Source organism: Ursus maritimus, unplaced genomic scaffold (assembly GCF_017311325.1).
Source record: "Ursus maritimus isolate PB19 unplaced genomic scaffold, ASM1731132v1 scaffold_18, whole genome shotgun sequence".
Classification (NCBI taxonomy): domain Eukaryota; kingdom Metazoa; phylum Chordata; class Mammalia; order Carnivora; family Ursidae; genus Ursus; species Ursus maritimus.
Genome location: NW_024424230.1, coordinates 26,785,687 through 26,807,679, shown reverse-complemented (window position 1 = coordinate 26,807,679; position 21,993 = coordinate 26,785,687). Strand labels below are relative to the sequence as shown.

At 35.4% G+C, this 21,993-nt stretch overlaps 1 protein-coding gene across 3 annotated transcripts in view; it reads left to right on the top strand.

Annotated features, from left to right (window-relative positions):
- The window catches only part of CUNH18orf25 (chromosome unknown C18orf25 homolog), a 76,292-nt gene that overhangs the window by 40,000 nt on the left and 14,299 nt on the right, over positions 1-21,993 (top strand). For 2 of the 3 annotated variants that reach the window (XM_008691593.2, XM_040632551.1), the window contains exon 3: positions 15,459-15,641. The exons of the other annotated variant lie outside the window; for it this stretch is intronic. In XM_008691593.2, the coding sequence (XP_008689815.1) occupies positions 15,459-15,641 (183 nt within the window). The remainder of the gene's footprint in view (positions 1-15,458; positions 15,642-21,993) is intronic. 3 annotated transcript variants of the gene reach the window in all.

Below are 21,993 nucleotides of genomic sequence, written 5' to 3'. Positions count from 1 at the left end.
TTTTTTGAGATACAGTTGACATATAACATCATGTAAGTTGAAGGGGTACAATGTGATGATTTGATATATGTATATATTGCAAAATAATTACCACAATAGGCTTAGTTAACAATTCTAGCACTTCACCTAGTTATGTGTATTGAGAACTTTTAAGATCTGCTCTCAGCAACTTTCAAATATACAGTACATTGTTAACTGCAGTCACCATGCTGTATATTACTTCCCGAGAACTTGTTCATCTTATAACTGGAAGTTTGTATTGATCACCTTCACCTGTCTCCCCATTCAGCCACAGTCTACTCTATGTTAATGAGTTTGGTTGTTTTAGATTTTACCTACATGTGAGATCATGCATTTTTAAAGCTCCCCAGCTGATTACAATGAGCAGCCGGGGGTGAGAGCTACTACTTAGTTAAGTGATGTTTAAGTCTCCCATAGCTAAAAATCATTGCGAAACTGGTAGTCTGACTCAGTTTGTTACTGCTAATGGGTATCAAGTTATGAACAGTGGAATCTAGTTTTTAAAAATCATATTAGTTATAAAAACCACAGCACAGTTTTGTATTAATTAACAAGCATAAGCATTTTTTTCTTTTACTCCACGTAAGTGATTATTTTGAAAGCATGCCTTATTTAAATGTGGTTTTCTCTATGGTACAATGTCTAGATAATGTTATCTTACATTTGGAAGCTTTGCAATCTTACTGATGGGTATCTTTGGCAATCTCTTATGTTAAAGCACTAAGGTATTATTTTTGGCCTGCTTTTCATAACTTCCTAAAGTTGAGTGCCTATATTAACTTTGTATATGCAAAAGTGTAATCTTTGCTTTCAATAAGTCTTTTTCCTCAAAGTAGGATATATCTTAGTATTAATAAAAGGACATATGTGTGTTTAAGGTGAGAATATGGTCCCTGTTTTTTTTTTTTAATAGACTTTATTTTTTAGAGCAGTTTTAGGTTTACAGCAGAATAGAGCAGAAGGTACAGAGACTTCCTATATATTCCTTACCCTTACATATGTACAGACTCCCCCACTATCAGCACCCCCCACCAGAGATAGTGATGAACCTACATTGATGACATTATCACTCAGAGTCCATAGTTACATTAGGGTTCACTCTTGGTGTTGTACATTCTGTGGGTCTTGACAAGTATATAGTTAATTGGTCCTTGATTTTAATACTTTAAAATGTCTTGTTTATCAGTGTTTATTGCTGATAGTCATCTCTATGAGGCTGCAACTTACCTCAGTATTCCTAGCATAAGTATTCTTACACTGTTTTCTGAATTCAGCCATTTTTCAGTGTCTGCTGAAAAATAAACAGCACCAGAAACTAAAACAGATCAAAGTACTAGGTATCTTAATTTCCTGTCTTATACACTTAAGTGCTTAAAAAAGTTTAATACTCTTTAAATTTCATTTAGTGTTTCCATAAACCAAACACAAATTTTGGGGAAAGTTATATTCTGATTGAGAAAATTTTTGTATAAACAAGATTTTTTTTTTTTTTAAAATATGAGGACAAGGGATGGAGTAGTCAGGGGAAAAGGTATAATGTGAACTTAGAGAATAATAAACTCCATGAGGTTTTTATTTGCTAAGTAGACTTGGACCAAAAATTCGTTCCATAGCCGTTTAGGCATTGAAAAGAGGTGGTGTGACGGATTCAACGATTCTCACTATCTAGGAGAAACACTGCTATTCTTAATACTGAGACCTGGGAAATTTTTTTTTTGCATCTTCATAAAAAGCCACTGTGACATAAACTAAACTGTATTTTCAGAAATATCCTGGAATAAATACAATAGAGCATATCTTAGGGCTGTTCTTCATAAGACTTCTTGGTATAGGTAGATGGGTTAAGGCCTAGATTGATTGATTTCCATCAGTCATTTATTCAAATATTTGAGCACCTGCTATGCAGCATGTAAGTGCAGCAGTGAATGAAAAGTCTCTGCTGTCATAGAACTTCATCTTTTTTTGAGGAGACGGATTAAAATTTATCATATGCTATCAGGAATATACACTATGGATAATAAACAGGATATAAGAGATAAAGTTTGACTAGGAATGTGGTAGAAAAGCTATTTTAGATAACGCTGTAGTCAAGAGTGGTCTGACGAGATAACATTTTTAATAGCTCCCTGAAGAAAAGAGGTCAGCATAATTAGTTTTATGGAGATCCAATCCAAACCAAAGATAATCTTACCTAGTTCAGGGATAAAACAGTCTATGTAGAGGAACATACCCTAAACTGGAATCCCATGAGATGACTTCCTATTGGATAGTAATAGCTGTACGCTGTCCACACATTTGTTGGAAAGTGCTGGACCATGTGGAAACAGGTTTCTTTACTGTAGGACAAGTCAGAGCCCTTAATGTGCTCAGGAGAGGAGGAGCATATGATTTGTAGCATATCCTAAACTTAACCACAAAACTTTTTTTTTTTTTTTTTAGATTTTATTTATTTATTTGACAGAGACAGCCAGCGAGAGAGGGAACACAAGCAGGGGGAGTGGGAGAGGAAGAAGCAGGCTCCTAGTGGAGCCTGATGTGGGGCTCGATCCCAGAACGCTGGGATCATGCCCTGAGCCGAAGGCAGACGCTTAGACTGCACCACCCAGGCGCCCCCCCCCCTTTTATAAAGGCACACCTTTTAGCACTTCCATAGACCAGGGTTTGTAAAAAGCTGACCCAGAGGTATATACATGGGTTGTATATCTCCTTTACGTAGTTTCCCATAAGGAATATTTTTAAACTTAATATTAGAACATTTGATAAGAATCAGTTGAGAATTCATTGTATACTGATTTATTATGGGTCAGCTGTGAAAACAGCTTTTAGAATTTTAAAGTCAAAGCAGCGAAAATATTCAGGGATACAATGGTTCTCAACCAAGTAAATCACGTGGGGAGCTTAAAATAAATCAAACCTTCAGTGCCTAGGAGCCCTAGGTTTTGATGTTTGCTCAACCACTGTAGGTTTTTATGTTCAGCAAAGGTTGAAAACCGCTCTTATAGATTAATAATTAGTTGTATAGTAACAATGCAAGTTGCCAGGCAAATAATATTGAAGCTGTGAAAAATGGTAGTGTGTTATTTTTCTTGGAATTACTTTGCTTTTGTTAATTTAAGTGCTTGCCTATCAGTGCTTTATATGGCTCTTCTTAGTAATGCTTAAGCCATTTTCCTAAATAAGCATGTCTTAATAAAAAATAAGTTTTCTGAATTAATGATGTTTTATCAAATGGCCTCAATGTCTTTAAAGCTGACTTCAGTCGTGCTGGGGGATCTGAAGGAGTGCCCAGGGAAATTCCAGGATTACTTGACAGGGGTGCTGTGTATGATAGGAACTGCATAGGCAGTGTCCTGGAAGAGACCATGAGCTGTTTTTCCAAGATGCAAAGGCAGACAGAGGAGAAGTTTCACATGTGGATGGAAAAGCTAACTCACCTTGACACTGGCGAAGAGAACAAGCAGCTATGGAACCCAGGGAACTTAAAATGCAACTAGTTGGCCAAAGAATTTCCCCTCTCACCCAGTCAGGTGCTTACATGCAGATGCCTGATTTCCAAGAACTGCCACGCAGCCCTTTGGTTCTTGTGTGACGTGTCGAAATGTTGACAGTACAGTAGAATTCCCAAAGACTTATAACAGTTTTTCAGTTAACTTTGCCAAAAATGGGAATATTACAGAACAACCTTTGAATCTGTCACAAAGTCAATTGTGTTAATGATCTGGTTTTTGGATTGTATAAGAAGGAATATAGTTTTGCCTATTGTAAGTTTCTTTTGATGGTGTTTTAAAAATTATAATAGTAAACAGTTTCTTTTTAGAAAATTAGATATTCAAAACAGAGTTGGATAAATTTTAGCTTGTGTTTCGTTATATATGGTTGGAACATAGAACCATATTTAGATGATAATAGGAGTGATCCTCATCTTTATGCTTTTTTCATGCCAAAAATATAAATAGGATATAAGATAGGGAATGTTAGTGAATCCAAATAGGTAAGTGATTAATTCCTTGAGAATCTTTTAGCATTTATTCTCTACAAACACTTGACTTCCTTCCATTCCAAAGGAGGGAATCATGTAATTAATCCCACTCTGAAGATCATAAATGGTGAATGTACTGCATGAACATTTTTCTATCATTCTTCCATATGTTATTTAATGAATGCATTTGTTGCCAGTCTTTAATGAATTATAACTTTCAATAACATTTGTATGCAGTAAGAATGAATTAACTTTTGAGGAATGTATACTATACCTCCTATGTAAGATATTGTAGAGAAAGCAGAATAGAGCAGAGTTTGATTATATGCATGAAAATTTTTCATTGCTACATAGGTGAATTTTTGTCTTGAGCATTAACTTAAAGCTCAGTGTCTGAGGCAGTAACCTGGCAGACATCATTCAGTGAAATTGTCTGGTACCCTGATGTACAAGGTACTTCTAGAGGAAACAGATTAAATGGCCACTCTATTAAGGGTGCGTATTGAATGGGTTTTTAAGTTACTAGTGACTAAGTGTATTAGCTAATGTACTACCAATTTAATTTTGTTTTTAATCCCCGGACAGAAAATAAACGGCCCTTTGGCATGTAAAAGGACCCATAGAGTATGTCAAAGGGGAGAAACTATCACAGGATTGAAAGTCTTGCAACATGATAGCTGTTTTTATGTGTGGCCTGGGATTGGGAAATATTGGTATTTTATCTTTTCTGGGTTGGTAAGACTATTGTAAGAAACCGCTAAATTAGGATGAAATTTTTTAGTAGGAATATGTAACTTCGCTAAAACACTGTTGTTTAAGATTTTGCTTTATACTGGATTTATTTACAATAAAAATTTATTAGTCTTTCCCTTCACATTTATAATTTATAATTTCTCAATATGAAAAAGGTTAATTATTTTAATATTTAATGAAGTTGCAACTTTGGGAAGACTCTAATTTTCTGTTTTGTAAGAGGAAGGATAGATGGTTTATATAACAGTGATGACCTTTATTTTAATAATTATCAGTAACTTAGAAAATTGTCAGTACATTTTCTATTTTGTTCTTTATCCAAATATTTGCAACTTCTAAATTAACTGTAATAGAACAAGTCAATTTTTTTTCTTTTCTAGTTTTTATTATGTGAAAAATAAACGTGATTTTTTTTTTTCCTTTTAGAAACTGATGGATGAGAATTGGGAGTTAACTTTGGGGGAAGCTTGTTAATGTGCTCCGTTCTCTTTGAAAAATGTATGGTAGGAATTGATGAAAAAGGCTAGAAGTCTCTTCTTTATTGTGTAATGACTGTCAGATTTCCTGAACTTGATATTTGACAAATAGGGGTAAGGTTTGTACACCAGTGCAACTTGCAATAAATTTCTTAACATCAGCTAAGCTCTTACATAATGTTAGTATGAATTTTCACCATAAACTATATAGGAGTTTATTATAACTGATGTATTTTTCTCTGAAATGATACTGCAACATTTGTAAACAACTTCAGCGAGTATTTTTCTTTTTTTAGATTAAGTTTTATATCAATAGGAAGAACATACTGGTTTGGGATGACTGACTAGATTTTAACTAATCTGTAATCTTTACTTGAATTTGAGATATTTTCAGGGAAGTTTGTTCTGTCTTCAGTTTCTTACTGGGATCACAGATTTTACTAGACATGGACGTTTAGGCATAAAAACAGTGTTAATTTAGGGGGGTCCCTAGCTGGCTCTATTGGTAGAGCATGCAACTCTTGATCTCAGAGTCATGAGTTCAAACCCCACAGTGGGCATGGAGCCTACTTAAAAAAATAAATTCAAAAAGTTAATTTCAGCATGTTAACATGACTACTTTTCTATGCATGTATAAACTGCTTTAAGCACTTAGTAGGTTTCTTTTTTGTTCCATGATTTGTTATTTGATATATTAAGCATGTACTGCTGTTTTTTATTTTTAAAATAGAACATATGAATTCATCTTTTAAGAATAACACAAATTCTTCCTAGTATTGACTGGATATATTCTAGTTTTTGTTATTAGATAATTGAGCAAAAAGTCTACAGATACATTTTTGCCTTTAAGTGAAAAATGAAAAAATTTCAATGGAATAGAATTATTAAACATAGGTTTTAAAAATTGATATTGTAGGTAGGAATGACATTTAGGATATTTGGGAAGGTTTTAAACAATAATTTTGGGAAGCCTTTCTACATAATTTTGGGTAAAGAGGTGAAAAGAGGTTTTGGTAGAAGGAAAAGGACCACCAAAATATATTGATTTCATTCATAGAATATATTCCAAAATACTAAAATTTATTCTAAAGTAAAATTTGACACTTTGTGGTTTGGAGTGTTTAACCTTAAGAATAATTTTGTAGCAGAAACATACATGCAAATTTCATCCTGATTTTCAGTTTCTCACAGTGCCTTGAAAATGTGTTGCTGTCTTAGGGAATATTGTTTTGAAAAACAGTAAGTTTTTATATGAGTTGTGCTTTAAAATGATTACACCTTGTCCAGATTGCACAGTTAAAAAATTCCTCTTTCAAAAAAGTTTGTTTTTTATTATGTTTATTTAAAGAAATATCAAGTATTGGAGTAGTTTTAATACTTATTTTTATATGACTGCTGTTGTGGATTATTCAGTTCTCCTTTAGTGAGGCAGAGTCTGTATCCCTAAGATTATACCCCCTCATCTATGGGAATTATGTTCCAAGACCCACGTGGATGCCTGAAACCACGGATAGTACTGAACTCTACATATACTGTTTTTTCCTATACAAACATACCTGTGATAAAGTTTAATTTATAAACTAGGCACAGTAAGAGATTAACAACAATAATAAAATTGAATAGTTATAATAATATATTGTAATAAAAATTATATGAATGTAGTCTCAAAATCTCTTATTGTACTGTACTTGCCCTCGTGATGATGTGAGGTGATAAAATGGGTATGTGATGAGAGGAAGTGAGGTGAACGACACAGGCGCTATGACGTGTTGTTAGGCTACTGTTGACCTTCTGACCATTTGTCAGGAGGAGGATCATCTGCTTCCGGACCTCTGTTGACTGATGTAACTGAGACCTTGGAAGTGAAACCACGGCTAAAGGGGGACTGTTGTACTTAAAAGGACTACAACTAAGAAGTGGGAATGACTTTTGGGTCATGCGTGGCATTTTAACATAGGTGTTATTTTAGAAGTACCTAGTGGTCTTACCTAATTTCTCTTGAATTCCCTTAATTTTTCTAGAATTTTACGAAGGGTAAGGAATATATTCTGTTTGGACCTTTTTGTAGTATATAAAGGTCTAACTAATGCTGGGAAGAAACTTCTTTCAACCTAAAACATTAATCTAGACATGGTTGAAAAGCTTTTTAAAAATAAAGTCCCATATTTGAACATGTTATTTCTCTAATATGTACATATGAAGTTAGGTGATCCTTAAAAAGAGGCATTATCCCCTCACTAAAGGTAAGTGTGTTTCTGATGCTTTATCTACAGACTACTTTCTGCCTAGTTTGTACTAATTCAGTGTTCTAAGACATTAGATTTTTAAATCATTTTAACAGCATTTAACCAGCAGGTTAGAACGATCTGGTTATTTGAGCCACTTGTTAGGTGATAATAACTCTTAATTGTATTGATGTGTATTTTGTTCACATTATATTAAAAACGAGTGTAATATAAGCCCAAATAAAATTTAAATTTAGAACACAACACAGTGAAATTAAAATGTTAAGATTTAATATTTTGCATGAAGTGTTTTTTTAACTTAGAAGTAGAATAAAGGATTCTGTCATTTTGGGGCTCCAAAAGAAAAAGCCTGTTTTCTTGTTACCAAGTGAGAGGAATGAGCCTCATCTCAAGGATGTGTGTGCCTGTGTGTGCGTGTGGACACATACACCCATTCAGAATTCTGAAATAATTTCTGTATTTTTATTAACGTTCTGTTTGACAAGTTGTTGGAGACAGATGACTAATAGTCTTAAAGGGATTTAAATGGATTCACATCATTAATATCCATTCATTGCTTCCTATTTGTATGTAAGAAAGAGAGTTGCCCACGTACACGCCTAGTTAGGGTGATTAAACTGGAGAAAAAGGTTATTTTATGGAATTTCTTTTAATTGTCAAGTAAAGGTTTTTGACCTCTTGTTTATTTCACAGACTGAGTAAAAAAATAACTTTGCTTCATTGCTTTTGTCGTTCTCTCCTGTTAACAGACTTAACAGCAGAGATCCAGGTCTCTGGGTCTAACTATATCTCAATTTACCTAAGATTTATTACTGAAAATTTGTATGTAAGTCAGAATATTAGATATGAAATAATTTTAAGTGTATTAAATTTGCTTGTTAATAAAAGGGATGCTATAGAGAATCTTTTTGTTGCAAATAAAGCACCCAAGTTGATATTACTGATAATTTTCATTTTTAACATATAGCTGAATTTGCCTAATGGTACAAGCTACATGGAAGTCATAGGAAAGATGGCAAACAGGTTTCTTGCTGTCATTTGTTTAGAATAACAGATTATAGGCAAGCTGTCTTAAAGATGGTGACCTTTTAAAGTAATTGTACCTGTTACGTTTTGTTTAGCTTGTGTTGATTTCTCTCTCTCCTGTTTGAATTAAATGATACAGTCAGTGGTGGCGACAATGAAAAAGATTTTGTGGAATGTCATGCATTAGAAGATACAGCAGCAAAACCATTTCTGCAAATTTATTAAACTTGAAATTTTTTTACTGTTCAGTAAAAATTGTTCTTGAAGAAAAATTCTTCTCAAGATCCTTTCTAAAAATGGCATGTGTCCATAACCATTGTACAGATAAGAAACTTCTTAATTTGTCAAGAACAGATTGTACACAACATGAATAACTTTGGAGGTTCTGTACTTCTCATTTTTTCTTTATTTTTGTTTTTAATTTCTCTGAATTTTAGGAAAGTTAGTGGGGATTGAAAACAGACTGTTAGTTTACTAGCATTGAGTATATCTTCTTAGCTTATATTAAATTTACCACAACGTAAAATAGAAGACATCCTAAAAAGTGAAGGGTTAGTAATCTATGAGGAAGTATATTCTTTGGTAATGAAATCTTACAACTTTAAGATTTGGGGAGAATGTTATCAAATAACTGATTTTTATTTTATTACATTTTCTTTATATCTTTTACCTAACTGCATTTGAAGTGTAATAACTAATCTAGATAAATAAAAGTTTTAAAAAAGAAATGTTTGTTACTCTGTTGAGGACAGCATTGGTTGTATTAGTGATTCTCTACCAGTTAATTCACATTAGGTGTTTGGGAGTCAAGAAGCTTGCTTTTCCATAATGAAATGATGGTATTAGTTTGTAGTTAGAATAATTAATAATAGATTTTACATGATGTTTTTGAGATAATTTTCAGGTTTTTTGTAATTGGTGTATTGACAAAATAACAAATACCAATGTTAATACAAAAGTTGAGATTCTTTTCCTTTACATGTCCTATTAAGTTATCCTCTTAAAAATTGAGGAATATTTGGAAAATAGCAGAATTGAGACTACTTTGAGGAGTAATCAGAAAGGAATGGAGGTATCGTTAGCAGGGAGCATAGACATGGAGATGTGGCTAAAGTCATACCTAATTTGTATGTCCTTCATGTACATAGTGCAGATATTTTAGCTTTGTTCTCTGTAGATCTGAATACTAAAGCAGTAGGTTGTGAGTTTGTTTCTGAAGTAGGAAGAAAAATTGAAAGATAGTGACCTCTTCAGGTGCCCTGTTTTCTATATTTTGAGGGTTTTTTTTTTGAATATCCAGATACATATTTACCCGAGTTATCTCATGAATAACCTCCCAATTTTCCCCAGCTTTGTAGTTAGTGGTGAAATGTTAAAATTAAATTTTCTTTCTTGCGATCAACTTTCTAACTACTCTGATAATCTTGAATATTTGCTTTTACCTCTTTGATCCTTTCAAAATTAACTCTTAATCAGTATTACAGGTAACTTTTCTGGGTGGACAAAATGACCTGTCATTTACCAGTATGATGTGAGGACAGATGTAATGCTTAAAACTTTATTCCCGCCTTGCACACTTGATAATCTCACAAATTTTAATAATTGAGATGAATAAAATGGAAAAAGTACAAAATAGGCATTGATTCAGTTATATTTAGAAAGTGACTTAATGCCAGGTGCCTGGCTGGCTCCATTGGTAGAACATGCGACTCTTGATCTTGGGCTTGTGAGTTCGAGCCCAACTTTGGGTGAAGAGATTACTTAAAAAACAAGTAAAAATTTAATTAAAACATAGAAGTGACTTACTGCCTAAACATAAATTTTCAGTGCATTCTGCGCATTTCATTTCCATTTAGCCCTGTTTCTCATACATGTTTCTTTTCACCGAAATAGCTTTTGATATTATTCCGCAGAAAATATACACACACAGTTTTTGGTATTTAAAGCTGTTTTTCTAGGGGAGGGGTGTGGGGGAATGGGATAGACCAGTGATGGGTAGTAAGGAGGGCACATATTGCATGGTGCACTGGGTGTTATACGCAACTAATGAGTCATCGAGCCTTACATCGGAAACCAGGGATGTACTGTATGGTGACTAACATAATATAATAAAAAATCATAAAAAAAAAAGCTGTTTTTCTAGAAATGGCACTTTTCTATATAGATTTTTGTTTTTTTTCTGGTGAATGTAATTATTCGTCTTTTCCAAGAGCTGCTTTGAAAATGACTGCTTTGTTTCTTCAGATTGTTCTGTGTGTGTGTGTGTGTACACACTTTGATAGTAATAAAAATATAGCATAAGTATTCGCAAGTATTTTTTTCTCATTTGCAAATATAAATTTCCATTTTGGTCAGTATTTTGGTATATAATGAAAAAGACTTTTTTCTTGAGTAGGTTCTGCTAACGTGCAAATTTCCATCTTGAGGTTTGCTCTTTCCCTTGATTCCTCACACCCATACCTTATTCCCCCACACCTCATTCCCTCACCTAGCCACCACACACACATATTCTCCCTTCGTAGACCCCTTGCTTGGGTAGGTAATTTCTAGGAACCCTTCTTTCAGGTGTAACTGTTTTGAATCTGACTATCTGGATTGAGGCCAAGTGTGATTTCCACTGTTGTCTTGATGTTGTACGTAATGGCGCTGGGCCTACACCCTTTAATGACTATGGCAGTAGAGCTTGTGTGGGATCATTTGGCAATAACAGGATAGATTTTTCCTCTCCTCATGAGGGGTTTCAGGAGATTGGCTGTAATAGGGACAACAGGAGGAATTTTCCCTGAGCTTTACTGTGTATTACTGTAGTCATAGAAATGGGAGTTGAAGGGACAAAGCAAAGCATCTGCTGGGCCATTGCCCCACCTTTCCTTGGGCCTAAGACTTAACCAATATAGAAGGAGAAGTGGCATTTCTAGGATGTCTGGGGATACAAGAGGAATTCCTGTCTGCTAGATCTAATTAGACCTCATACTGGGAGACTGACAACACTTGTGTTAGTGGGACGGTTCTGTAGGCAAGGATGGTGCAAAATATGAGATAATCCATAAATGATCTCTGTTTGACTTTTAAACACTTTTTATATGAATACACCCAAGCTGACACGACAGTTCAGACAAAAACAAAAGTCCCATTTGTGGTGATCTCAGTAATCCTAGCAAAGCATGTACTTCACAAGTTGGGTTAATCTTACAACCAGTATATGAGCACCAATCCAGGCAGTGATGTTTTCTCAAAGCTGCTCGCTTGCAGGCTCTGTAGGGCAGAATTTGCATGTAAAGATAAGCAAACATAATAAAGTAGGACAGGTGCTAATTATAATGGAAGGATGGGGCAATGGACCAGTATTGTGTTGTTATGTCATCTTTAACTCTTGCCATAACCCTGTGAAGAAACTGAGTCTTACAGCTAAGTAGTAGTAGGTAGGACTTCTAACCCGTGTGTTTGCTGACAAAGATCTGTGCGTTTCCTGTGCTGCTGTCGAGTCTCCTGTATATTCTCAGTTCCCTCAACACTGAACAACTGTAATGTAATTGATTCTGGTTCCACCTAAGTAGGACTTGAATCTCTCATCTGTAAAACAAGAATGGTAAATTATGTATTACCTTATGTAATTTTAAAAGTTCTGTGCTTTGGGTTGTCAAATTTGAAAAAGGTTTGTCAGGGATAAACATACTAAAGGATGTTGGTTTTGTTTTGCCTCTTTTTATTTTTGATTCATATTCTTTCAGTGAGGTTTAAGAGAACATTTTTTAAAAAGAATATATTTGATTGAGAAAACTAACTCATAAAATTAAACACTTGATGACAACAGTACAGAAGGTTTAAGGTCCATAAAAGTGTAAACTTCACTCTATCAGGAATGTGTGATGACACAGACACATCTGTATTTTATTATTTGACAAGTTAGAACGGTGTTTATAGGCTAGGAGGTCAGTGGGAGGGTACAGACCTATCTCTAGCATAAAACGGACGAACCGATGTTCTTAAAAAAGGCAGTGGATTGCTTGACTTTTAATCGTAACGACCAGCAAAAATTTCAAAATATTTCAATCAGGAGGAAAAACAGCACTTTGATTAACCACAGACCAAATAGTTATTAGCTAACTGTGTTAAATATACCTTTTTGAGATATGCTTTTAATGATTATAGAAAAGCTAGTAAGTTCGTTATTATAAATTTGTGTTTTAAGATTGGGACAGACTTCAAGGTTTGCAGATGGGAGATTGTGCAGTTTGGCTAATCCTTAAATATTGTAACATGGAATGTACTTATATTAATTAAGTTTTAAATTGGAAATGTTTCCATGTGTAACTGCTTGAAGGGACTATGGATGTTTTTGAAAGTGAAAATAATCTCAGTAGCAGTGCATTTATTTTAGCAGCATAGAAGAATAATCAAGTGGGACGGAGGACAGTATCTCCATCTTTATTCCATCCTGTAATGAATTGTTAGAGTCAGATCGGAAGCATAGAGTCAAATTGTTGCTTCTGTTATTAATGTGCTGAATTTTCCTAGCTCCTCATCAGTGGCTTTTTTCCCCCTTTCTTTTAAAAGGCAGATCAAATTTCTATAGGATCTTACCTGTCTCTTAATTCTGCTGTGTAGCAAGAATCACTTTTAAAAGAATATCACAGATTATCACCATCAGTTAGCTAATACTTCATGGTTAAAGCCCAAGCCCTGATGCTAAGTGTTTTAAACATACCTTATTTAATCTTGATTTGCTAGTGATAAGTGTAAGATGACCTTAGAACACAACATTCTTAATTGTGGTTTCTTGTTGGAAGAAAGATAAAAAGGCAACCATTCCTTTATTAAAGTTTGTATAGTATTGTCATCATTTTGGATACATTGAAAATGAGAAATGACACTGATAATTTAACTTTTAAGTGTAATTAAAATATGAAAATATTACTGTCTTTGTTTATGATGAATACTAAATTTAAGCTAAGCTATAAGGTGTGCTGTTTGGAAATATGGAAGATACAAGAATGAAGCCAGATAACAAGTTTATGCTTGTATTTCCTACTGATGAAGACTTTCAGACAAGTTATTGCCATGGGTAGGTGATGTTAACTCTGCATGTACATATACAACTATACTCTTTGCATGATTCTACGTGTAGGAGTGGTACAATTTTGACTTGACTGTTGACCTGATGCCTCAATTTGGTGGTTGTGGGGGGGGGGTGATGTGCGAGAAAGAGGTTGTGAATGGTACTAGTGGTATAAAATCTAAAATAAATCACTAATTTTTTGTAAAAAATACTTAACTAAAGCCCTTTTAAAAATAGAACATTTGGTCAAATAGTCAATATTGTACTTGACCCTCATATCTTCTGCACCCAAGTATTTGGACATCACACAGTATCTTGATTCCATAATAATCATTTTGAACTCTGACGAGAACTCCATGAATGATAGAGCTTTCTTTTCTTTTTTAGAAAAGAAAAATATCAAACATGAACCGATTTTTTGCTATTTGAGCTAAAATCCACTAACAACTGATACTGAGGCCACACTATTGAATTTTATGAACTTGATTTACCCTTTTTGGGAGAATTGGAAATTATTTTTAAGTAGTCAACTGAAATTGTCATAATCGTCAGAATTTCATATTGTGACATGTCTGTTCTTTATATGGTGGCTCTTAACAACTCATTTGCTTTTATTTGGTCATTTTTATTTTAAAAATGTTGCTACATAAACCTGTGATTTGAGAACTTTGCTTTAAGGGATAAATACCCCAAGTGTGTTCCATCTTTCGTTCAGTGACAGTTTGCACAATGGATGTTTGTATTAAAACTAATCCTTCATTGTGTTCTATTTTAATGATTCATTGGCATATGTATTCATAGTCAAGAGTTTCATAAAATAGGTGTGTCTAATGTTAAACAGTCTTGATCTTAAAAAATCTTTATGGAAATACATAATTTGCCTGCACTTCATAAATAGCTGTTGGGGGAGAAACTGCATTCCTTGATTTCTGCTTTATTCTAAAATGGAGATAGTAGTAAGGGATGTGTTTCATAATTGAATGAAAACTGTATTTTTGCTTTTCGCTGTTGCATTAGGAAAAGGGTAGCATTAGCATTTTAAAGCATGTATCTGTTCTACAAGCATGAATATTGAGTTATTTTAGCATGAGTCACTGCAGTTTAATTACTCTGGAACTCTGCTGCCTTTTTCAGCTAGTTAGGGTGATTTGGAGGTAGAAGGGATCTCTTATTTTCCAGTGAGAACTTTAATATCTTCCTCTAAAATAACCCATGAGGTTGTATATCGTCGCCTTGGAGTGTGAGCTGGTTGTCTTTCTCAGGGAAAAGAAAATTTAAATATCCCTAACAAGACATCCAAAGCAAAATCCTGAAGGTGGATTTTGTATTGTCTTTCTGTAGAATGTTATAAAATGTATAACATCCCTGATATTTGTAAAGGGTTTTATTGGACATAGAGCTGTTAGTATTCGCCTAATTTCTTTAGAATAGGAAAATATGTATTTGATTTTCTTCTCTGAATCTATTAGTGACTTTTAAGTATTAGCTACTAAGAGAAAGAACTAGATTCGTTCTCTTAAAAACTATAAATTGAGTTTTTATAGTTTGCATCAGTTTTTTTCCTTTAAAAAATCAGTTTTACTCTCTCTGTGGAGTCGTCCCCTTTTTCATAATCTTTTGCTCTTTAGAAATATGACAGGAACTCAGTGTAATTTTGTTCAGTATACTGTTGTCCTCCGTTCTTCATAACCTCCTTTTCAAATGTGTCCCTCATCTTTATAAGCTTGGGTTATCTTTTCCACCTTCACATCATGTACAAACTATTAGATGTATAAAGCGCAGCTTTTCTGAGCAGGTAGAATAAGATAAAGGCAACTGGCATTTAGAGGGCTCTTAGTTGCAGAAGTATTTTTCACCCCAGAAGTTAGATACAAGTATACATTTTCTTTCCTCCCTAGATGGACCTCCAGTTGTAGCTCATTATGATATGTCTGACACCAGCTCTGACCCAGAAGTGGTAAATGTGGACAATTTATTGGCGGCTGCAGTAGTTCAAGAGCACAGTAATTCTGTAGGAGGCCAGGACACAGGAGCTACCTGGAGGACCAGCGGGCTTCTAGAGGAGCTGAATGCGGAGGCAGGTTGGTCTCCCTCCCCTCCCCCTTCGCTAATGGTGTACTGTGCATGTGTCCAGGCAGCTGTTTTCCTTGTAGTGACCCTGCCGATGAGAGCAGGCCAACTAGAGACATCTGGCATTAGAGGATTGTGACTATCCAGGGTGCCATTTATCACTGAAGAGGAGACGTGGGTAGCGTGTCATTCATCTTTCCTAATCTGAAGGAAGCAAACATGAGAAATAATGGTAGGCATAGGTAGATTCCAGTAGACCTATTTCTTGGGTTAAAAATGCTTCACATACATTAAAAACCACCCAGATGGCCTTAATACTCTTCCCCATCCCTCTTCTCCAGGGGCTTCCCTCACTTAATCTGTACTTCCACCTTACCTTGCAGTTTGGGGAAGGAGCTGATTAAACTTGCCCTTGGGGACTGCTCCTGTGCGGGGCTGCACTTTCTTCCGCTTCTCAGTGTGCCTGTCCCTGTCAGTTCCTCTACAGTAGCTCTCAAGTTTGTCTTTGCCAACCCTTTTCTTTCAGTTTCTGCATCTGGTATCTCAGGAAAATCTCTCTCCCTATCTTGCATAAATTATCTGGGCTCTGTGATGATTCTGAAGAATGATATATATTCACTAAAAAAAACCCCATTGCATTGTTTTTGAAAACATTGCCCAGTGTCTCCAAGTCTCCTTAACTGTGTTCCTCAACACTTTTTCAGCATTCTTTCTCACTTAAACCTTTTTCTTAAAGCATTAGTACTTAAGTTTGAGAAGAGAGCGGGAGGGGATCGAGAGAGTGCTTTTAGTGTGTATTTTCTTACTTTAGTGTTACAGAACGATTATAGTTTCCTAAATTATAAATTGCATTGGCTTTTATGAGCTACTCTTATAATTTAATCACTACCTAAAATATTATGTTTATGGGTTTTACAAAAATAATAATGGGTTTAGAACTTTTTATATTGAAATAGCTAGGAAATAAAAAAAGGAGACTGCGCTCCACAGATCATTGCCCTTAATTCTTCCTTCCATAATCTGGAACAAAATAAAAATCTCTTATTTGTTGAGTTTCTGCTTAATTTATTATAGCTAATTTTGGAGCAGGACCTGACTTTAGTTTTAGATCTGTTTTGACTGCTGACTGTTTGACCTTGAACAAGGTGTTTCTCCTCTGGACTTCCAATTTTTATATGTATAAATACTTGCTTTGCCCAACAAGGATCTTTTAAGGATTTATTAATATATATAAGTACTTTTAAAAATTAAGCAGTAATATTTTATATCAAAGGAGAGTAGTTTGACCACATTTTGTGCAATATGTATTTCTAAGTTATATGATTTGTTCTATACACTGGATAGTTTATCTTCATTTTTCTTCTGTTGACCAGTGATCCATTCTACTTCTACTTTTATTTCCCTGTTTCTTAGTGTTGCTGTTAAACGTAGATCACTGTATAGTAAAGTCTTGGGGAGAACATGAATGATTACTTTTTGTTTTGTTTTTCATGTAGAGAATTTTAATATTAGTTTGAGCCATATGGAATTTTTAATATTTGACTTTTTGACCTATAACAAACCCAGCAGTTTCAGACAGTTTAACTTAATAGTGCAAGGGTACGGGGTCTTAAATTACCCTTAAAGTTACCAGTGTTGGGGATAGCATCACATTTTAAGATTATTTAAATCAATTGTTATCTTGATTGTTTAAACTAGCCTTTGTGTACTTAATTCTATTTTTGATTTTTTTTTTTTAATTTCAGTCACACAAATTTTTAAGAATATATCACTCAGGTACCTACCACCATTCTTAAGAAATGAAACATTATAAAAATATGTAAGGGAAACACCCATGGCTTCAACTCTGTTCCCCTTCCTTTTCCCTCTCCATTCCAAAGCTGTTTTGAATTTGGTATTTGATGTTTGGTATTCCTGTGTGTTTCTTTACATTTTTACTGCATTTGTTATGTATCTGTAAGCAAATATGTTTTAATACTAATTGATATTACATTGAAGGTAATCATTTGTAACTTGCATTTTTCAACATTTTGTGTTCTTGTTGATAAGGATAGCTCTAGTTCATTTTTCATTGCTATTTAGTAGTTACTGTATGAATATATCATGGTTGACTTACCCATTCTCTTTATTGGACATTTAGGATGCTATTCCAAATGATGCTACCATTTCTTGTACATGTCTCTTGGTACATGCATGTGATTAATTTCTCTAGGATATAATATGTAGAGAACATATGCGTGTATTGGGCAACATATTGTGTGTAGATTTTTGTATATCGTCACTGTTCAACAGATCCTTATCACATTTTCTTATGAAACCATATATTGGCTCAAAGTCTTTTTTTCTAAATCTGACAATGCAGGTATGTGAGTAATAAAACTTAATATACTCTGGTCTTGATATAATTGTCATAGTGGGAACCCATCTCATAAATTTTGAATATACTTACAGTGCCACAGCAAAACGCTAACAGAATTTATGCTTGCCTACCAGTTTATAGTTTTGAGATTTGAACTATTAGCATCAATGAAATGGTCATTCTTATGGTTTGAGTTTAAGGTAAATGTGTTTTGTTTTTTAAGATTTTATTTACGTACTTCAGGGGGAGAGAAGAAGAGAGAGGGAGGGAGGGAGGGAAAGAGACATTGGGGGGAGGGGCAGAGGGAGAGGGAGAAGCAGGCTCCCCACTGAGCAGGGAGTCTGTTGGGGGACTTGATCCCAGGACCCTGGGATCAGAACCTGAGCCAAAGGCAGACATTTAACCAACTGAGCCACCCAAGTGCCCCTTAAGATAAGTGTTCAGATGGTTAATTTGAGTTATCCTACTCTCCCAACAAAATAAAAGCCCAGTCACTGAACAGACTATTCAGGGGTTAATCAGTAGCAGCATCTCAGACCAGGTGTGCAGCCCCACTCCTTTTAGGGTGCTGTAAGTAATCCTTGAAGATAGAGTAGCTTACCTCTTTTTCCAGGCAATTAGACAATGATGGTTTTGTTTTTTTTTTTAAGATTTATTTATTTATTTGAGAGGGAGAGAGAGAATGAGCAAGGAAAGTGGGAGAGGGAGAAGCAGACTCCCAGCTGAGCAGAGAGCCTGATGTGGGGCTCTATTACCTAGGGTGCTTATAAAAATTCAGAGTCCTAAATTTCTCCATGAGGATTCTGTAAGTAGATCTGGTATGGGGTCTGGAAAATCTCTTTTTAGTAATCACTCCCAGGTAGCTCTTGTGTTGGGTATGTTGAGGAAACAGTATCAGTAAATAGGAAAATGGCTTAATTTTTACTTATTGCTCACTGTAAACGTAAATGTAGATGAGGCTAAGACAAGCAGAAATCTGAAGTACTCTTGGCATGGAAGGCTTATAATTGTGGTAAACTAAATTTATTTAGGGTGTCGTCTCCCCCCAGGAAATTAAAACTTTTACAGAAATGATATGATTTTTCCATCAGCCTTCTTATCAAGATGTTTCCATCCTTAAAATAGGGATGATGATCTTGATTGTCCAGAACACTAGTTATAGTGCAGAGAAACAAATCTTGGGTTTCCTGTTCTTAGCCTAGGGCTTTTTATAATCAGACCAGAATGGCCATGTTTCTATTAATAGTACTTTGAAGTCAATGTATCAGTCTTGTGAAGGAGATCAAATTTGGTCAGACTTCGCTTATTTTTACCTGGTTCTTATGAACTATAAGATTTTAGTTTTCTGATCTTCTCTTCCCCTACTTTTTAAAGTTGTTTCTCACATTCTTACTGAAAAAACTAAATACAAGGTAATAATTTACTTGTTTTCAAGCTAAATGAATAATGACTTGAGATATTAACCTTTTTCATACCTAATATGTTGCTGTCATCCAGTATGTAATAATTTCCTTTAATGTGCTGCAAATTGGCTTTGGACCAGTTCTTACCCAGTAGATTTGTGATTTTAAAAGTAGCTACATTATTTCTTTTGAAGACAAAAAGAAAATGTTTGCCGTGATAATTTAGTTAATATTTTTTTATGCTGTTTTCTTTCTGACTTGTGTGTTGAAAAGGTCTTTAGTGAGAGGACAAAAATTTAGGATTATAGAGTGAAAGAAGTTATCTTTCCGAAGAGCTACACAGGCAAAGAGTTACACAGAGACAGCCAGCTGCCCCAATAGTTAAATATAAGTGCTCTGATTTATTTTAAGTTTAATATATGATAATTGTGGTATTTACACTTTTTCTACAGGGCTTATTCTTGTCCTGGAACAGGAAAGATTATTGCCACTGACAGTATTTAAGAATCCCAGAGCATCTGTGAGACTCAGTTTTGTGTATACTTTAGCCTTTGCTCTGTCACTGGATTCCTGTGAGGTCGTGGGTTGGAGGGATGACAGTGGAGGATGGCCCAAAGGCCAGAGAATGTGAAGCTGTACGTAGGAGCTCCCAAAGGAATATATGACGTACTGAAGAGGGTTACATTGAGAGAAAAGGACTAATTGCCCTGGCTCTGAAATAGACCAAAGGGGGGATATATTCTTGGAGAAAGCCTTGGTGTCTCTTGTAGTGCATGGCATCCCATAAACTTGGTGGGGTCTCAGCTGACTTGTTATCTGAGTGGCACATTTTATCTAATGGCTCTGACAAGAAATGTGGCAAAACTCTCACAACCATTAGTCTCCTGAGTTGACATTCACCAGGAAATTTGTATTTATTCCCCATCACTTGACCTCAGTGTCCCTTATTTTATTTTATACTGATTTTTAGACTAAAGAGTAAAGATACTGGCTGCAAGAGCAGATCCTGATTTTAAGTGATCATTTTTAGAACATCACACAAGTTCTGTAAATGCCAGCAGGTTGGGATTACAATTTTTATGGCCCAGATCATGCTATCAAAATGGTTTGAATTGATGTAATTATGTGAAGGTGGTATGTAAATTACTAGTTTCTGGATCTATAATGGATGAATAAAGTTAGAAGAATCTTAAATATTGACGGTAGTTACTGTGTTTTTCTTAAGATACTGTAGTAAAATTGTGAGCAAAAGTAGCATAGTAATTTTTCATTTCTTCCCCTTTATTATTATTTTCTTCTTCCCCTTTCTTTAAACAAAGGCAAAGTGATACTTCCAGATCTGAAATGAGGCCCTGTGGGTGACAGGGTCAGGATGAGGGGCCTAATGAGTAAAGACTGGTTATTCAGAAATATTCATGACTGAGACAGAATATTTCATAAGTTGGAATTACAAATTAGAACTGCAGGCTACCCTCAAATAGAAAAATTAATTTAAAAAATTAGAACCATGGAGATAGAACTGGGCACAGAGATACTAAGAGCTAATTGTGTCATATTCTTGTCATATTTTCTTAATTACTGTTTAAAAGATTTGAGTAATCAAGGAGGAATAGTTTGTAGCAGCCATGATTACTACATTCTGCCTTTTTAGTTTGGTTTAATTCAGTTATCTTGTTTATTTTTAGGATGGTAAGGGCTGAACCCCTTGCTATGAGTCTACCCCAGGGAGTGTTAAGTGCCTCTTGAGGCTTGGCTCCTTAGAGAGTAGGCATGGAGAATTTGGGGGTGGTTGTCCACATAAATAACGAGCACTCCTATAGTATAAGTAATCATGGTAGCCGGACTTAAAGTGGAAAGAGAGAGAAACTAAGCCCGGTGCCAGTAATGTTCCATGGAGGGGTGAAACTGCCCCGTAGTTAGTATTTGGAAGTGCTCTGGAAGGTGGGTGCTGCTGGTGTTGTACATGAGGATGGAGGGCAATATTCGTAAGTGATTCTGGTCCCCCAGCTGAGGTGTAGGAGCAGCTTCTGAGGACTACAGGGTAGGTGGCATTTTCAGGAGAGTCCGGTTTCCACAGGGAGGTGAAAAGTGCCGTGCACTTTTCCATGGATCTGGCATTCCAGGGGGCAGTGGAAAAGTTGTAGGAAGGTAAGTAGTGGGTGGCTGGAGCAAAGGAGAATAACAGTGGAGTGGAGGATGAGACAGGAGAGCAGTGGATGGGACCCAGAGGCTTGTGTTGGTGGGTGGCCAAGAGGATGGAATTACAATGTTTTACTTCTCATAATCACTGGTTTTCCTCCTACCTCTTCCTCTTGGTTTCTCCTTTTCCACGGGGGCTCTTGTATACTCTCAGGCTGTTACTTCCCTTATACTGTTCTTCTACCTCACTGACCCATCACCCGGCCCTTTGCCAGCCCCCCTGCTAGCGTCACTTCTTCCCCGCTCCAGCATGTTTAAGCCCAGCTCCCTATACAGCAGCGTTTCCTCTTGCACCCAGCTGGCCAAGTCCGATCCCTGGACGCACTCTTGGAACCTGTATCACTCTGCTTAGCATAGCTGGAGAAAATCAAATGGTGGCAGAATCGAGGGTGGAGTTAGCTT